This window comes from Octopus bimaculoides, chromosome 3, assembly GCF_001194135.2.
Source record: "Octopus bimaculoides isolate UCB-OBI-ISO-001 chromosome 3, ASM119413v2, whole genome shotgun sequence".
Lineage (NCBI taxonomy): Eukaryota > Metazoa > Mollusca > Cephalopoda > Octopoda > Octopodidae > Octopus > Octopus bimaculoides.
This window is the reverse complement of record NC_068983.1, coordinates 98,975,624-98,990,181: the sequence shown is the minus strand read 5'-3', so window position 1 is coordinate 98,990,181 and position 14,558 is coordinate 98,975,624. Positions and strand designations below refer to the sequence as shown.

At 36.7% G+C, this 14,558-nt stretch overlaps 1 protein-coding gene across 1 annotated transcript in view; it reads left to right on the top strand.

Annotated features, from left to right (window-relative positions):
- The first annotated feature begins 342 nt into the window (after window positions 1-342).
- Window positions 343-14,558, top strand: part of LOC106877406 (erlin-1) — a 29,717-nt gene continuing 15,501 nt past the window's right edge. Inside the window, exons 1-4 of the mRNA XM_014926300.2 lie at window positions 343-784; window positions 5,283-5,386; window positions 9,326-9,348; window positions 13,638-13,718. Coding sequence (XP_014781786.1) covers window positions 5,296-5,386; window positions 9,326-9,348; window positions 13,638-13,718 — 195 coding nt within the window. The 5' untranslated portion in view covers window positions 343-784; window positions 5,283-5,295. The remainder of the gene's footprint in view (window positions 785-5,282; window positions 5,387-9,325; window positions 9,349-13,637; window positions 13,719-14,558) is intronic.

Here is a 14,558-nt window from a genome sequence, read left to right as displayed (position 1 = left end):
CGATACGCTGATGAGGCCTAATAAGAGTAAAACATGTCTGGGGTTATCACCGTACTGTTAAACATGAGACTCATTCCCCTTTGGATTCTATATGTAATTAAAATATCTGAGGTTGTCTCCCCTACCTTTTTCAACTCACAATTACTAATTTGTTTCATGACATTTTCTTACCTCTGAAGATGTAATTTCTTCTAATTAAATTGTCTTAATTTTTCACATCAAGTATGTCAGCGCTTACTTCACTATTACTATCATCAGTTTAAAAATAAAGGTTTCTAGTTCGAATGCAGTCCAATATTGTGTACATTATCTATAAATAAAACACATGATGATGATGAGATGTAAATACCGCTTTCGAGTTGGTATTAGCGATAGCATACAAATTATTGAGGAGGGTATAGTTGATGAAATTGAATATGATTTAAATTAGACGGGTACCTTATTTTATGAACTACGGAAGGATGAAGGGTAGAGTTCATCCCGAGGGATGTGATGTGAATATTTAAAAAAATGTTCTATCTCTAAAAATGAGACTCGTCCGACAACTTACAATCCGTGTGAACTCGATTAATATAAAACATCAACAAAATGAAAAAAAAATTATTTCAACATGTCGTATATATATTTCTAGAAAAGCTATAAATTTAGAATAAACATTTTCGGTCATTACGTCAAATTTGTCGTAAGTTAGTGCTACGTAACTATAATCCAGAATAGATGTTTAACTCGAGCTGACGGATATAACTTCCGCTGTCTCCTCACCACATGAAATTTCTCTTCACATGTAAGTTTTTCTCTCTAGTTTTAAATACTTATTTCTTCCATGTGTCATTTATATTCTACATACACACATATTGGTCACATTAAACACTCCAATATTATCATATCACGTCCGTTTTCTATTATGTCGTCTGTAACATTTTTCATGTTTACCGGTCTTCTGCTATTGTTGTCTCGTTAGTAATATTGTTATTTAAACATCAATTAAACACTAACTAATGTTATTGCTGTGTTTCATGTGTGTCCCATATTTTAGTATGCAAATGAAGATATTACTTATGTATTGTTTTCCTCTATCTTCTCGATAGTCTCTTATAAAGAGGCTAGGGACTATTTTTAAAATATTAATTACTTTCTGCATTCATATGAACGAAGTACCGAATTTGGAACGGTAATATCGATACATGTAAATGGGGATCTTCCGTCTTAGGTACAAATAATCTAAACGCCCCCCCCCCCGAATTTACTAAAATAGCATTACATGGAATAGTAATGGAAGAAGGCTATAAATGCATTGTAAGGCTATAAATACGTTGTTTTTGTGAACATGACGCCTGCTGATCAGAACATATATATACTGTTGATGATATTCCATTTCCCTTTTATGGTGTTTGTGTGCAAGATGTCTTCATTGGGCTCTACAAAAAGTGTGTGGTTTACGAGTTTGGAAATTGTTTATAGTTACGACCCGCCATCCGTTAAAATGCAGGTGCCCAGCAACACCTGATCAATAAAGTTGCAACACTTCGATCAGGGCCACGTAAGAGACACATTTAAGGCTGTGGCGTTCCACCATTCCCAGAATCCAGTGGCCCTGTCGATAATCATCACCCTAAATCCTAAACTATGTAATGCATTTCTATTACATTTTTGGATTTTAGGTACCTAAGACGTAATATCCTGTTACAGATTTATAATCCGAACATCGGAATATTGATAAATATCGTTTAAATGATCCCTTTATAGCTATAAACCTTCCCACCGCAGTTTTATATCTAAAAGTCTATTCGCATTTTAGATACGATAATCACAATTGTACGACCCATATTTTGTCACTGAATTGACATCTGACATTCTATGACTCTCTTTTGTACAACAATAGATATAATTTTAATTGAAATGCTATACAATATCGCTCCGTAGTTTTACTCAGACTACACACCCCCCCAACCGCAAGTACATGGTTATGCACCAATAACATGGAACAGGACTGTGTGAATGTTGTCTTATATGTTAAAGTTAGCTACACGTTGTCACTCAACACGAAGTCGAAATTATTACAATCAATCTATTAATTTCTCATTCTTAACCTGAAATTCTGTATGACTGAATTCTATATTTAAAACCTCCTTTTATGTTAATTCCTTTTGTGTTGTTTCTGATGGGAATTATAGCACTGTCTTTCTTTAAGATCTGCAAGTTTTCAGTTACTAACTCTGAATTAAAATTGATTAAAAAAAAAAAAAAACGTTTTATTTTCTCTAAACTTGACATATGGCTATAAAATATGTACTTTATAGAGTAAGATTGATTGGACACTTTCCTACAACCGACCAACCAACCAACCAACCATTATATTTCATATACTGTAAGCCCAAACAAAACAATTGTATGATCTATTATATAAATGTTTCATACACGATTAACCATAGAGTAAAGAAAGATTTAATAAAGCATATATGAATCCAAGAAATTTTAGAGACCTATTCTACTGCAGCTGGTTATGTTATTTAGTGATACAAGTCATGCTTGGTTTAACATGTCTTTTCTCTTGTATTGTTTACTTCTCAAAATTTTTTTTCTATTTATAATAATATGGATCACAATAAAATGCAAGTCTGTTGAGAATCAAGACAGCTGCTCAGATTCTCAACATTGCATAAGATTGCAGAAATCTGATTGAACTTTTTTCACAACTAGCACTGAGGATGATCTTTTTCTAAAATTTTTATAAATATCAAAACTCAGGCACTATAAGTTCTTTTATTTTTTTTACGGGTTTCAGTGATTTGACTCTAGCCATACTGGAGCACCGCCTTGAAGGGTTTTAGTCGAACAAATTGACCCCAGGACTTTTTTTTCAAGTCTAGTACCTTTTCTGTTGGTCTCTTTTGCTGAATCGTTAAGTTACAGGGATGTAAACAAACCAACACTAGTTGTCAAGCAGTGAAGTGGGGGGGGGGGTGACAGACACAAAGGCACACACACGGAGATATATACACACACATATATATATATATATATATATATGATGGGCTTCTTTTTCTACTTATATTTTTTTGTCTTTTTTTCTCTGTTCTTTTTTTCTTTCTGAATATCTACACTTTCGATAGCCTTAAAATTCTACCATTAACTATCAGAGAATCAACTTAGAAATGTGACTTCTGTTACTACTGTAAGTCTAGGAGGCCTGGTTTCTCCTAACAGCAAATGACTACCTCTTGGATAATGGGGTTCTGAGTTCTATGAAACAACTTCTCTAGTGATACTGACATGACATAAGAACACCACAGCCTCGCCTCAACAGTTTAACATCACCTGGCTCTTAAATGCCAGTCTATTGCAAGCATTTAGACCATGCGTCCAGTTTAAAGATCCAGTCTCTTGGCATACAAATTCCCTGTTTGCCAAAGTATTGGTAGAGAAAGGTTTCGTAGTTGATGATATGGCACTGGCCTGAAACTGTAACACCTTAAGAGGCTGCCCCTTTACTTGATGATTAATCTTGTATTCTATTCTCATTCAGATTGTGACTAGTGAGTACATCAATTCAAGAGCTTAACTCAATGACATTTCCATTTGTGCTTTTCAGATCAAAATGGTGATTCATGGGGGCTCATGAATTGGCAGCTCCTTTTCTTCTACCGCCACAAGCCATAAAGACAAAATTGATTAACTATCAAATTGTTAGACAATTTTCTGTTTTTCAGCACACCAGCTTTAATTTTACACACCACCTAACATGCAACCTCTGCATATCGATCTCTCAGACACAAATTTTTTACCTTTTATCATTAACCCAACCCTGTTGTCCATACCTTACTTTCATCATCATTGTTTAACGCCTGTTTTCCATGTTGGCATGGGTTGGATGGTTTGACTGAGGTCTGGCAAGCCAGTGGGCTGCACCAGGCTCCAATCTGATCCTGAAAAGTAATGCTTGTATATATGTAGAAATCACTCTCACAAAAACTCAGAGTTAATATGGGATAAATTTTCCTTCTTCATTCTTCTAACTTCCTTTACTGTATCTATTAATCTGTTAGTAGTTGTTTGACTCACATCCTGCATTTATATCCATCTTGCTTCACACCTCTATAAAGTCAGGTGGCCTCAGTGTTACACAACTCCTCCAGTACAAACACTAACAATTATTACGTAAATCCATTTAACATTCCCCAGTGCAGTTATGCACTGATATTCTCTCATAGAAATCTTATGCATACAACATTACCAGAATTACTTCCCAAAGACTGGCTCTTACCTTCAGAACAAGAAAATAAACACTTCAGCTCTGATCTCTTTGTAAAGTTTAAGTAAGCGTCATTAACACAGTGCTCACATGCATTGAGTGGTATTCTACAACATGCACAAACATCCTAGATCACATTTAGAAGGCTAGTTGACTTTTTAGCTAAGACCTCACCAACACATAACAATCACTGAGCGATACATTGTTCCTTTCTGTATTCCACTTCTACTATTATAGTGGCCTCTTCTCTTTTGGGCTGTCTACCTGAACACATTTACATGACATGCTCATTTCTCCTCTTGTTACTCTTATTGTCGTGCCTTCCAGACTTTGCAATAAGCACTTCCCATAATCTTTCTTCCCTAAACCTGAAGCTGCCTTCAGTCCCTAGCTCTGTGGTTTCCAATGTTCTTGTGACCATGTCACCTTATTTCCTTATACATAAGATACACAACACTTTTACTGCCAAGTGTGTTATTCAAATTTAAAATCTTGCAACACTGTAGGAAGCCATGATAGACTAATCAAAACCCATACATTAGAAGAAATTTAACCCTTTAGCATTCAGATTCTTCTGTTAAATGTAAAGCTTATTTATTCACATTGTTTTGAATTAATCACGCATTATCTCAAAACTTCATGTTTATGATGATATGATTTGTTTATTTTTAGAAAGACATGGTAGAGTAGGTGTTGGAGGTCAGATTTGGCCAGTTTGAACATAAAACAAGTAGAATATTTAGGCCAGATATGGCCATTTTAAATGCTAAAGGGCTAATCTTAACATCAACGCCAATTAATTCCACCAGTCTAGGAGGCACTACACAGGTCATGAACCATTCAGGCGTAAAAAATTATCAAGAAGTAAAAAAAAATTTCTGGCTTAGTAAAGCAAGAGAATTTAAAAAGGGGGATTTCTAGGATATTTTCAAGAAATAAAAGTGTAAACATCTATTTTTTAAATTATTTTTTTCAATTCAAAAATTATGAAAGACACGGAAATTTTGATAATTCTTCTTCTTTTCCTCAGAACATCCTCAAAAATGGCTATTCAAGGAGTATTTATTTCAGTGTCAGTGCTGTTTGTATTGATTGCTATAATCTTTAATTCCTCTATTCATCGAATTGAAGAAGGTGAGTAGAAATCTTTTCTGTTTAGTCATCTTTATAAACTTGACAAGTAATGTAACTATCTCTGTTCAAACACTTATCTCTGAGCTGTTCAAAATGAGGTTGAGATATGCCTATGAAAATTTGGGCTGTGATAGTTAAATTACATCTAATTTAACTGACCATAGTTTGTGCATGACTTAGATGACAAAGCACTTGTAAGAAAGTATTAGTTACTGTTGATGAAGGTGTGTTGTAGTAAATATGTTTTTAGTTTCACTGTGAAAAATTTGGTTGTTACTTTCCAGAGTAAGGCTAAAAATGTATTTACTAAAAGCATATGCTCATAAGTTGAAATTACATCTCTGCCTTAATGCCATGCAGTGCTTCTATTAATTAAATTTTGATGTTAGTGTTGCATCAGATGATAGTGAATGGTAAGAAATCTACCTTTGCATTGATGATGGCTACTATTTAGAAATCAACTGTTCTGTGAAGTCAATTTGTAATTTAACATTGTATAATGAGGATTTTGGTAAAAAAAAAAAAAAAAAAACCTTTCTACTGTAACCTTTGGAGAGAACTGAATATGGTTTATTACATTTTCTACATGAGTTTTACATGCTAAGTGAAAAATTACCATATAAAATTCTGACCACTATATATCAGAGATGTACCGTATGTGTGTGTGAGTGTGAGACACCCAGTGCAATGAGAGAATTGTCCTTCAGGTGCTTTACTGCAGTGAACCAGCAAACAAACAATGCACATACATTGAGTATTGCAGTCAATGTTTACAACACTAGCATTGCTTTTCAATTCATTACTGAATTTAATCTTATGTATACATCGTCACAGCATACCAACAAATAATTTTAACACTATTTATATATAATCACAGACTGGCAATTCAGTTTGTCTTGGGTTTGATTTAAGAATGTGATGTTGATAAGCCAAAAAAAGCAATGGCAAAATATTGGAATCCATCACTCCTGAATAGGATCTGGTGGTAAGTTGTCTCACCTGTCTATGATTTGCAGGTGTTTTAACACCCAATGCAATGAGGGCGTCGTCCTTCAAGCACTTTACTAGAGTGAACCAGTGAACAATTGCTAGTGTGCAAAATATGTTTGCATGTTTCAACAGAATCCAATAGGTGGAGGATCATGTTTTGCTCTAGTGTCTCATTTTTGGCATGGTCTCTATTGCTAAATGGATATCCTAATATCAATTACTTTACTGAGAGCTTTTTCTGTGGCGTCATCATTAGTAAGGTTGCCTTATAACTTGCAAATCTGAAGACTCTTCCCCCCATCTGAGACAGAAGATAGGGTAGTTGCTTTATGTGACACATTGAGAGGTTAAAAGTTATGTTGGGAAGATCTGAAACAGGTTTATAGTTGTGGAGGAAATTCATGGCTACCTTACATTTTACATGGGGAGGAAGGAGTGGGTGGAGGGGTGCCTGAAAGAGAAGTAAGTATTATGGTTGATGAGATGTCAGAATGTACTGTCAAGGTAAACATATCCATGAAAGTGAACAGAAGAGTGTGTGAATACAGATGAATCAGGAAGAGTGGGTAAGGCTGCAAGAGTGTGAGTGGAAAGTGCGAGATGGATATAAATGTGGGGTGGAGGTGGTCAGATGTATATATAGGGGATGAATTTATTGAATAGGAGTGGGCATGGTAAATATGAGTGGGGAGACATGATAAGAATGAGGGATAGATGTCAATTGGAAGTAGTTCAAAAGTATGTGTGTATGCACACACATGCATACATATCTGCATTCACATATACACACACGTGTGCGCATACACACATATATATATATATATACACACACACACACATGCATACATACATTTACACACACACACACACACATACATATATATGTGGCTTAGATATTTATTGGCCCTGGGTATTAAGTGTTGAGTGGTCGTCATGTCAGTGTCTGGCTGTGTCTAGAGGTTGCAGAGTGAGTGAAAATGTTGGAGCCACAGGTAGTAGATAAGTGAAGGCTAGGGTGAGGAATATTATGTAAATATTATAATTGTATTTTGTACTTATCAGATAAGATTGTAATTGAATAAAAATGATCAGGTAGGCATGTTACTTTGTCCTCATGCATGTCTTTAGCACAACTACACCTGAATTATCAATATATATACAATTGATGCAACAAGAAAGAACGACAATGCTCACGACACTTTATTTTTTCTCAATGTCTTTAAGATTGTTTGGAGGACGTTATCCTCAAATCAATGATCTAGCTTGAGCCCTTACTACAAAGTAAACTTTACTAAAGGCAGCCAAAGACTAGATGGAGGTATTAAGCTGTGTATCAGGTTAAGGTTGTGGAGGCGCAATGGCCCAGTGGTTAGGGCAGCGGACTCACGGTCATAGGATCACGGTTTCGATTCCCAGACCGGGCGTTGTGAGTGTTTATTGAGCAAAAATAACTAAAAGCTCCACGAGGCTCCGGCAGGGGATGGTGGCGAACCTTGCTGTACTCTTTCACCACAACTTTCTCTCACTCTTACTTCCTGTTTCGGTAGTGCCTGTAATTCAAAGGGTCAGCCTTGTCACACTGTGTCACGCTGAATATCCCCGAGAACTACGTTAAGGGTACACGTGTCTGTGGAGTGCTTAGCCACTTGCACGTTAATTTCACGAGCAGGCTGTTCCGTTGATCGGATCAACTGGAACCCCTGACGTCATAAGCGACAGAGTGCCAACAACAACAACATCAGGTTAAGGTTACTATTTGTTTTAATGTCCGTTTTTCCATGCTGGAGAGCTGCACCAGGCTCCAGTCAGCTGTTTTGACTTGGTTTCTATGGTTAGATGCTCTTCCTAGTACTAAACACTTAAAGTACCTAGTGCCCTCTGTAAAGTGGTTGGCATTAGGAAGGGTATCAAGCTGTAGAAACAGCCAAAACAAATGACTGGTCCAGCTCTCTCCAGTCAAACCATCTTACCCATACCAGTATGAAAAACAGATATTAAATGATAATGATAGATACATACACACATTTACATAGGTTCAGATTGGCTTTAGGAAGGGTATCCAGCTGTGGAAAACATGCCAAAGCTGACATTGGGGCTCAATACATCCTTGTGACTTGCTGGATCCTGTCAAATGTCCAACCCATGTCAATGTGGAAAACAGACATTAAATGATGATGATGATGATGTGCAGGCATGTCCGTGTGGATTAGAAGTTCACTTCCCAACCATGTAGTTAGAGGTTCAATCTTACTGCACAGTACCTTGGGCTAAAGTCTTCTACTGTAGCACTGGGTTGACCAAATGAAAGGATCTTCAGAAATTCGGCCTCATAGAGGCATATGGATGAGGACCGCTGCATCAAGAAATGCCGATCTCTAATTGCAGAGGGAATGCGTGGAAGTGATAGACTCATGAAGATGTGGGACAAAGTAGTGAAAAAGGATCTTCGGACACTGAGCCTTGCAGAGAGGATGACAAGGGACTGAATCTTCTTGTGGTTTGCTGTGCTTGGGAAGATATGACAAGCTAAGTAAAATTGTGACTGTCCTTGCATACAAGCATGTCCCCTAATCTTTATATATGATGAAGGATATATATATATATATATATATGGTGGGCTTCTTTAAATTTCTGTCTACCAAATCCACTCACAAGGCTGATTAACACCCAGAGCTGTAGTAGATGATATTTGCTCAAGGTGCCATAATGTGGGACTGAACCAGAAACCATGTGACTGGGAAGCAAACCACACCACACCTGCATGTACTGTATTAAATATGACTTTTAAATAAAGAATGATAAAATACAGGCATGTGGATACAAAATTAAGACATTTTGAAAGAGAAAACTTATTTTAATATCAGATGGAATGTTTTATGTTTATTTTAAACTATTGCTCTTCTGTTCTGCTCCAGTGTATTTATTTATGTTTCTTTTTGCAACTTGCAGGTCATGTTGGTGTTTATTACAGAGTAAGTAGATTAATATTCATTTGTAAACTAATTATAATTTTTGTATAATTTGTGGCAAAAATTCTACTTATGCAGTCATATTGAATGTCCATAACCTTGGTAGAATGAAACCACATAGAGACTGCTTTGGTGCCTCCTAAAGTATAAACAATGCTGGAATTTGCATGTCTTCTCATAGCCTATTGTGTCACGTTTTATATAGATTGTATAAATATATTATAAAATGGTAATTAACTCTGTATCATTAATCTTAGAAGTCTCTAATGTAAAACCGTGTTTTATTTGCAAATTGTATGAATGTGTGTATATGTGTAAAATTGTTATTGTGTTATGTATCAGCTGTTGCATCACTTTTGTTTCGTACCAGAGGTTGGAGGTCAAGGACATTGAATGTGAACACGTGCAACACTTTTAGCATTTCGTTCTCTGGACAGTTATTTCCTACATGTAATTGAATCCCTATGATCTGCTAATAATGAAATATTGTTAAGGAGGTCAGCTGGCAGATCTGTTGGCACACTGGGTAAAATGATTAATGGAGTTTCGTCCATTTTTATGTTCTGAGTTCAAATTCCACCAAAGTGGACTTTCCCTTTCATCCTTTTGGGGTTGATAAAATAAGTACCAGTTGAGCAATGGGGTCAATGTAATTGATTTACCCAATACCCTGAACTTGTTGGCCTTGAGCCAAAATTTGAAACTAAGAATGAAATATTGTTGATTATATCCAGTTGGAGTTGAAGGAGCAAAATGTTTTGGCACAACTGTTTTAACACTGCCAATTTGATGCTGACTTGTTTGACATGAGAATTTTTTTTTTAATGATTCTCTCATTCTCTTCCTCCTTTCTCTCCATTTATATATGTGAGTATATTTCTCTTGTGATTTAGAACATCGGAGTGACCAATTTAGATGGTCAGTGGTGTGTTCTATGTCAGTTCACCATTATAGATGGTGGACCGTGGTATGTGTTCCACGTCAGGTCACCATATTATAGATAAGATGTATGTGAAGTGTGGTGTATACCATCTAATAATGACTCCGTTCAGAAGGCTGGAATAATATATATAATGCCAGTTGGAAAAAGAGAGACACAACCGAGTAGAAGGTTTAGAGAGAAATTTTATTGATAGCTTAATGTGTGTCTGTGTGTGTGTCATGTATACAGAATAAATGACATACCATCATAAGAACAAAGTGTATGTGTGTATAGGCATGAGTATATGCATGTGCGTTAAGTACATATAAGAATAACAATGAAGGAGAAAGTGAAAGAGTCTATAATGAGAAGTTAGACAAATGTTCATAGACGCAAGAATGAGAAATAGCAGTTCTTAGCCAGTTGTACATGGTGATTGAAATACTGCATCAAGAAGTTGTGACGATGATGCAGAGCCGGTTGTGGTATGTGTCGTATGAAGTTGTGGCTGTAATGCTGCTGCCTGGGTCACTTGTACAGGAGTTCTTGCAGGTGGTATATTTGCTGTTAACCATGGTGAAGTAATTCGTGAACAGTGCTGTGTTAGAACCTGTGCAGTGTTGCTGGTTGAGCTATGTACATAGAGATTTTGTGGACGTCGTTAAGAAGATGGTAGCGACAAAGAAAGAGATTGCCATAATGCTGTTGTCATCTGGGTTGCAGGTTGTATACTTGCTATTGATCCCTGGTGAAGTAATTCACAAACAGTGCTGTGTTGAAACTTGGGCATCTGGCATTGTCACTGGAACTGGCTGTGTTTTGTGCGGTCAGTGGTTAGACCTTAAAAGGTCTGGAACCAAAGACTTCGAAACGAGGAGTATCTAGGTTTTTATAAGGAGCTATAAGCTCAGACTGAGTTAAGAACAGGCTGTCTCACATGATCTTATTTAGGGGCTCCAATTGGTTGTACACTGCATATTGGTGTAACAGAGTAAGAGATAAATTGTGCCAATATCAATCAATCAGAGTAGTGGACACAACGGGGTCCAAGTAGCTGCCAAAGGTTGCTGTTATCTGCTACTCTTCTCTCTCCTTCTCTCTATCTGTATATGTATATTTCTGCTCGTGCATTTGTGTTTGATGGGAAGGCATTAATGTTGCGTTTTCTTTCTCAAAATATAATTTCTTTTGCCTTGTCAAAAATAAGCCAGTATTGTCAAAAAGAGTAAATTGGTACTGGCATGACTGTGCGATTAAGAAGCTCACTTCACAACCATGTGGTTTCTGGTTCAATCTCAGTGTGTGGCACCTTGGGCAAGTGTTTTCTACTACAGCCTTGGACTAACCTATGCTTGTGAGTGAATTTAGTATGCAGAAACTGTCAGAAGCCTGTCATATGTGTGTGTGCATGTCTTTGTTTGTCCTCTATCATTGCTTGACAACCAGTGTTGTTTTGTTTACATCCCTGAAACTGGTTTGGCAAAAGGAACTGATAGAATAAATACTAAACTTTTTAAAAAAAGAGTACTGGGGTCAATTTGTTGATTTAACCCCTCAAGGTGGTGCTTCAACATGGCCATAGTCCAATGACCGGAACAAAGATAGAAGATAAATGAAACTTACATTCAAAACAAACTGAATTTTACTGATTTGAAACTAAATTCCTTGATGTTTATTTATAGGTTGCTAAGATATCGGAAGAATGCTATTTATTTATTTTTTTATTTTTATATTAAAAAAGAAAAATTCTTAATGTAATGTAAACTACACCTTAATATTGTAATATGGAAAGACTAAAAATAAAATAAAATGGTGAGAGAAAATTGTACATATGTGATAAAGCTATACCAAATTAGTGAAAAGTGGGTTGTGCTGAAGTGAAAATCAGTATAATTTTTATCCACTTCACCTAAATTATTTCCATGTGAATTCAGGCTGAAAGATAAACAGGTTATTAGGTAGACTTTAGACTTGCATTTCAGTTAGTTTGATTTTTTTTTTTTCTTTGAACTGAATAATTTTTTCACTGCAGTGATAAAGACAGGATGTATACCAAACTAAGTAATATGAAGGAAGACATATATGAGAACACTGCTAGTTGTGGCAGAAGTTGAAAAAATTCTACTCTCACATTATACTGAAGAGTGAAGACAATCCCTATAACTTAGAGGATGGCCACCCCTTGAGGATTCATGCATAAATAAAAAAAGTTTTTTTTCTCCAGGGATATATATATATATATTGTTATACGTCTGCTTTCCATGCTAGCATGGGTTGGACGATTTGACTGAGGACTGGTGAAACCGGATGGCAACACCAGGTTCCAATCTGATTTGGCAGAGTTTCTACAGCTGGATGCCCTTCCTAACGCCAACCACTCAGAGAGTGTAGTCACATATATATATATATAAATGTATATATAAATGTATATATAAATGTATATATCTGTGTGCATGTCTTTGCGTTTTTCCCCTCAACACAGCTTGACAACCAGTGTTGGTTTGTTTATGTCCCTGTAACTTAGCAGTTACACAAAAGAGACTGATAGAATAACCTCCAAACTTAAAAAATAAGTTCTGGGGTTGATTTGTTTGACGAAACCTTTCAATGTGGCGTCCCAGCATGGACATACTGCAATGACTAAAACATGTGAAAGATAAAAGAAAGATGTATTTTCAGGAACCACATGGAACTTGTTAAATTTACCAAGAGTTGAACAAATGAAGAAATGTTTGATTTAGATGTTGAACATTCAGTATATCGGTTAAAATATTTGGAGCAACCAAATCTAATGTATTTGTTATTTCTTTATTGCCCACAAGGGGCTAAACATAGAGGGGACAAACAAGGACAGACAAAGGGATTAAGTCAATTACATCAACCCCAGTGCGTAGCTGGTACTTAATCTATCGACCCTGAAAGGATGAAAGGCAAAGTTGACCTGAGCGGAATTTGAACTCAGAATGTAATGGCAGACAAAATACTGCTAAGTATTTCACTCAGCATACTAACATCTCTGCCAGCTCACTGCCTTCAATCTAATGTATTTGTATTGATAATTTTGAATTCTGAAGGTTTTTTCCGTTTAAAAAATTTTTTTTTTAACCCTTTAGCATTTAAACTGGCCATATCAGGCCAAAATATTCTTTGTTTTATGTTCAAACAAGCCAGGTCCAACTTTGCACATTTAACCTATGATGTTAGTCTAAAAATAAACAATCACATAATTAAAATATCAAAGCTGCACAATAATGTAGGATAAAGTGTGAATAAATAGCATTACATTTGACAGAATAATCTGAATGTTAAAGGGTTAATATATTGCTTTGTTGTTTTTGTTGACTGATTCAAGTATTTCTGTCCTGTTTAGGGAGGAGCCTTGTTGTGTGCTACAAGTAACCCAGGCTACCACTTCATGTTACCTTTCATTACTTCATTCCGTTCTGTTCAGGTAAGTCTATGCTTCATTTACTTTTCGTTTTTCTTTTACACCTCAAACTTTAACAAATCATGACCCATGATTAGGGTTGGTACACATTGACAATTATACGAATTGTTTGAGTAATTTGAATACCTTTCACCGCCATCACAGCTATCATCATCATCGTTGTTGCCTAGCATCCACTTTTCCATGTTTGTGTGGGTCAGACATTCAAACAGTATTTGCTCAGCAAAGAAGAAATGCAAATATACCAGAGATACTGTGAAAACCTATTCTGACAATAGAGAAATATTACCTTGCTTGGAAGCAAGTGAGGGTTGGTGACAGTCCCAAACATCATCTTGCATTAAATCCCTTGCCAAAACAAGTGCAATTAATATTATAAAGTATTGGTTTGGCTTGGCTTCATGCTCTTTCTTGATGGGGCTGGGGTCATTCCAAGTTAGTAGTCCCAGAGACATCATCATGCGTAGAGCTGACCAAGTCTACCAATGCTCTCCATCACTGGTGGTCCTGTACCAGTCCCTCTGCATCCTCTAAGGTGATGTCAAGCCTCTGAAGATCTTCCCCAATCACGTCAAGCCCCCGGAGATCTTGTCCAATCACATCAAGCCTCCAGAGATCTCGTCCAGTCACGTCAAGCCTCCGGAGATCTCGTCCAGTCACGTCAAGCCTCCGGAGATCTCGTCCAGTCACGTCAAGCCTCCGGAGATCTCGTCGAGTCACGTCAAGCCTCCGGAGATCTCGTCGAGTCACGTCAAGCCTCCTGAGGTCTCGTCGAGTCACGTCAAGCCTCCTGAGGTCTCGTCGAGTCACGTCAAGCCTCCTGAGGTCTCGTCGAGTCACGTC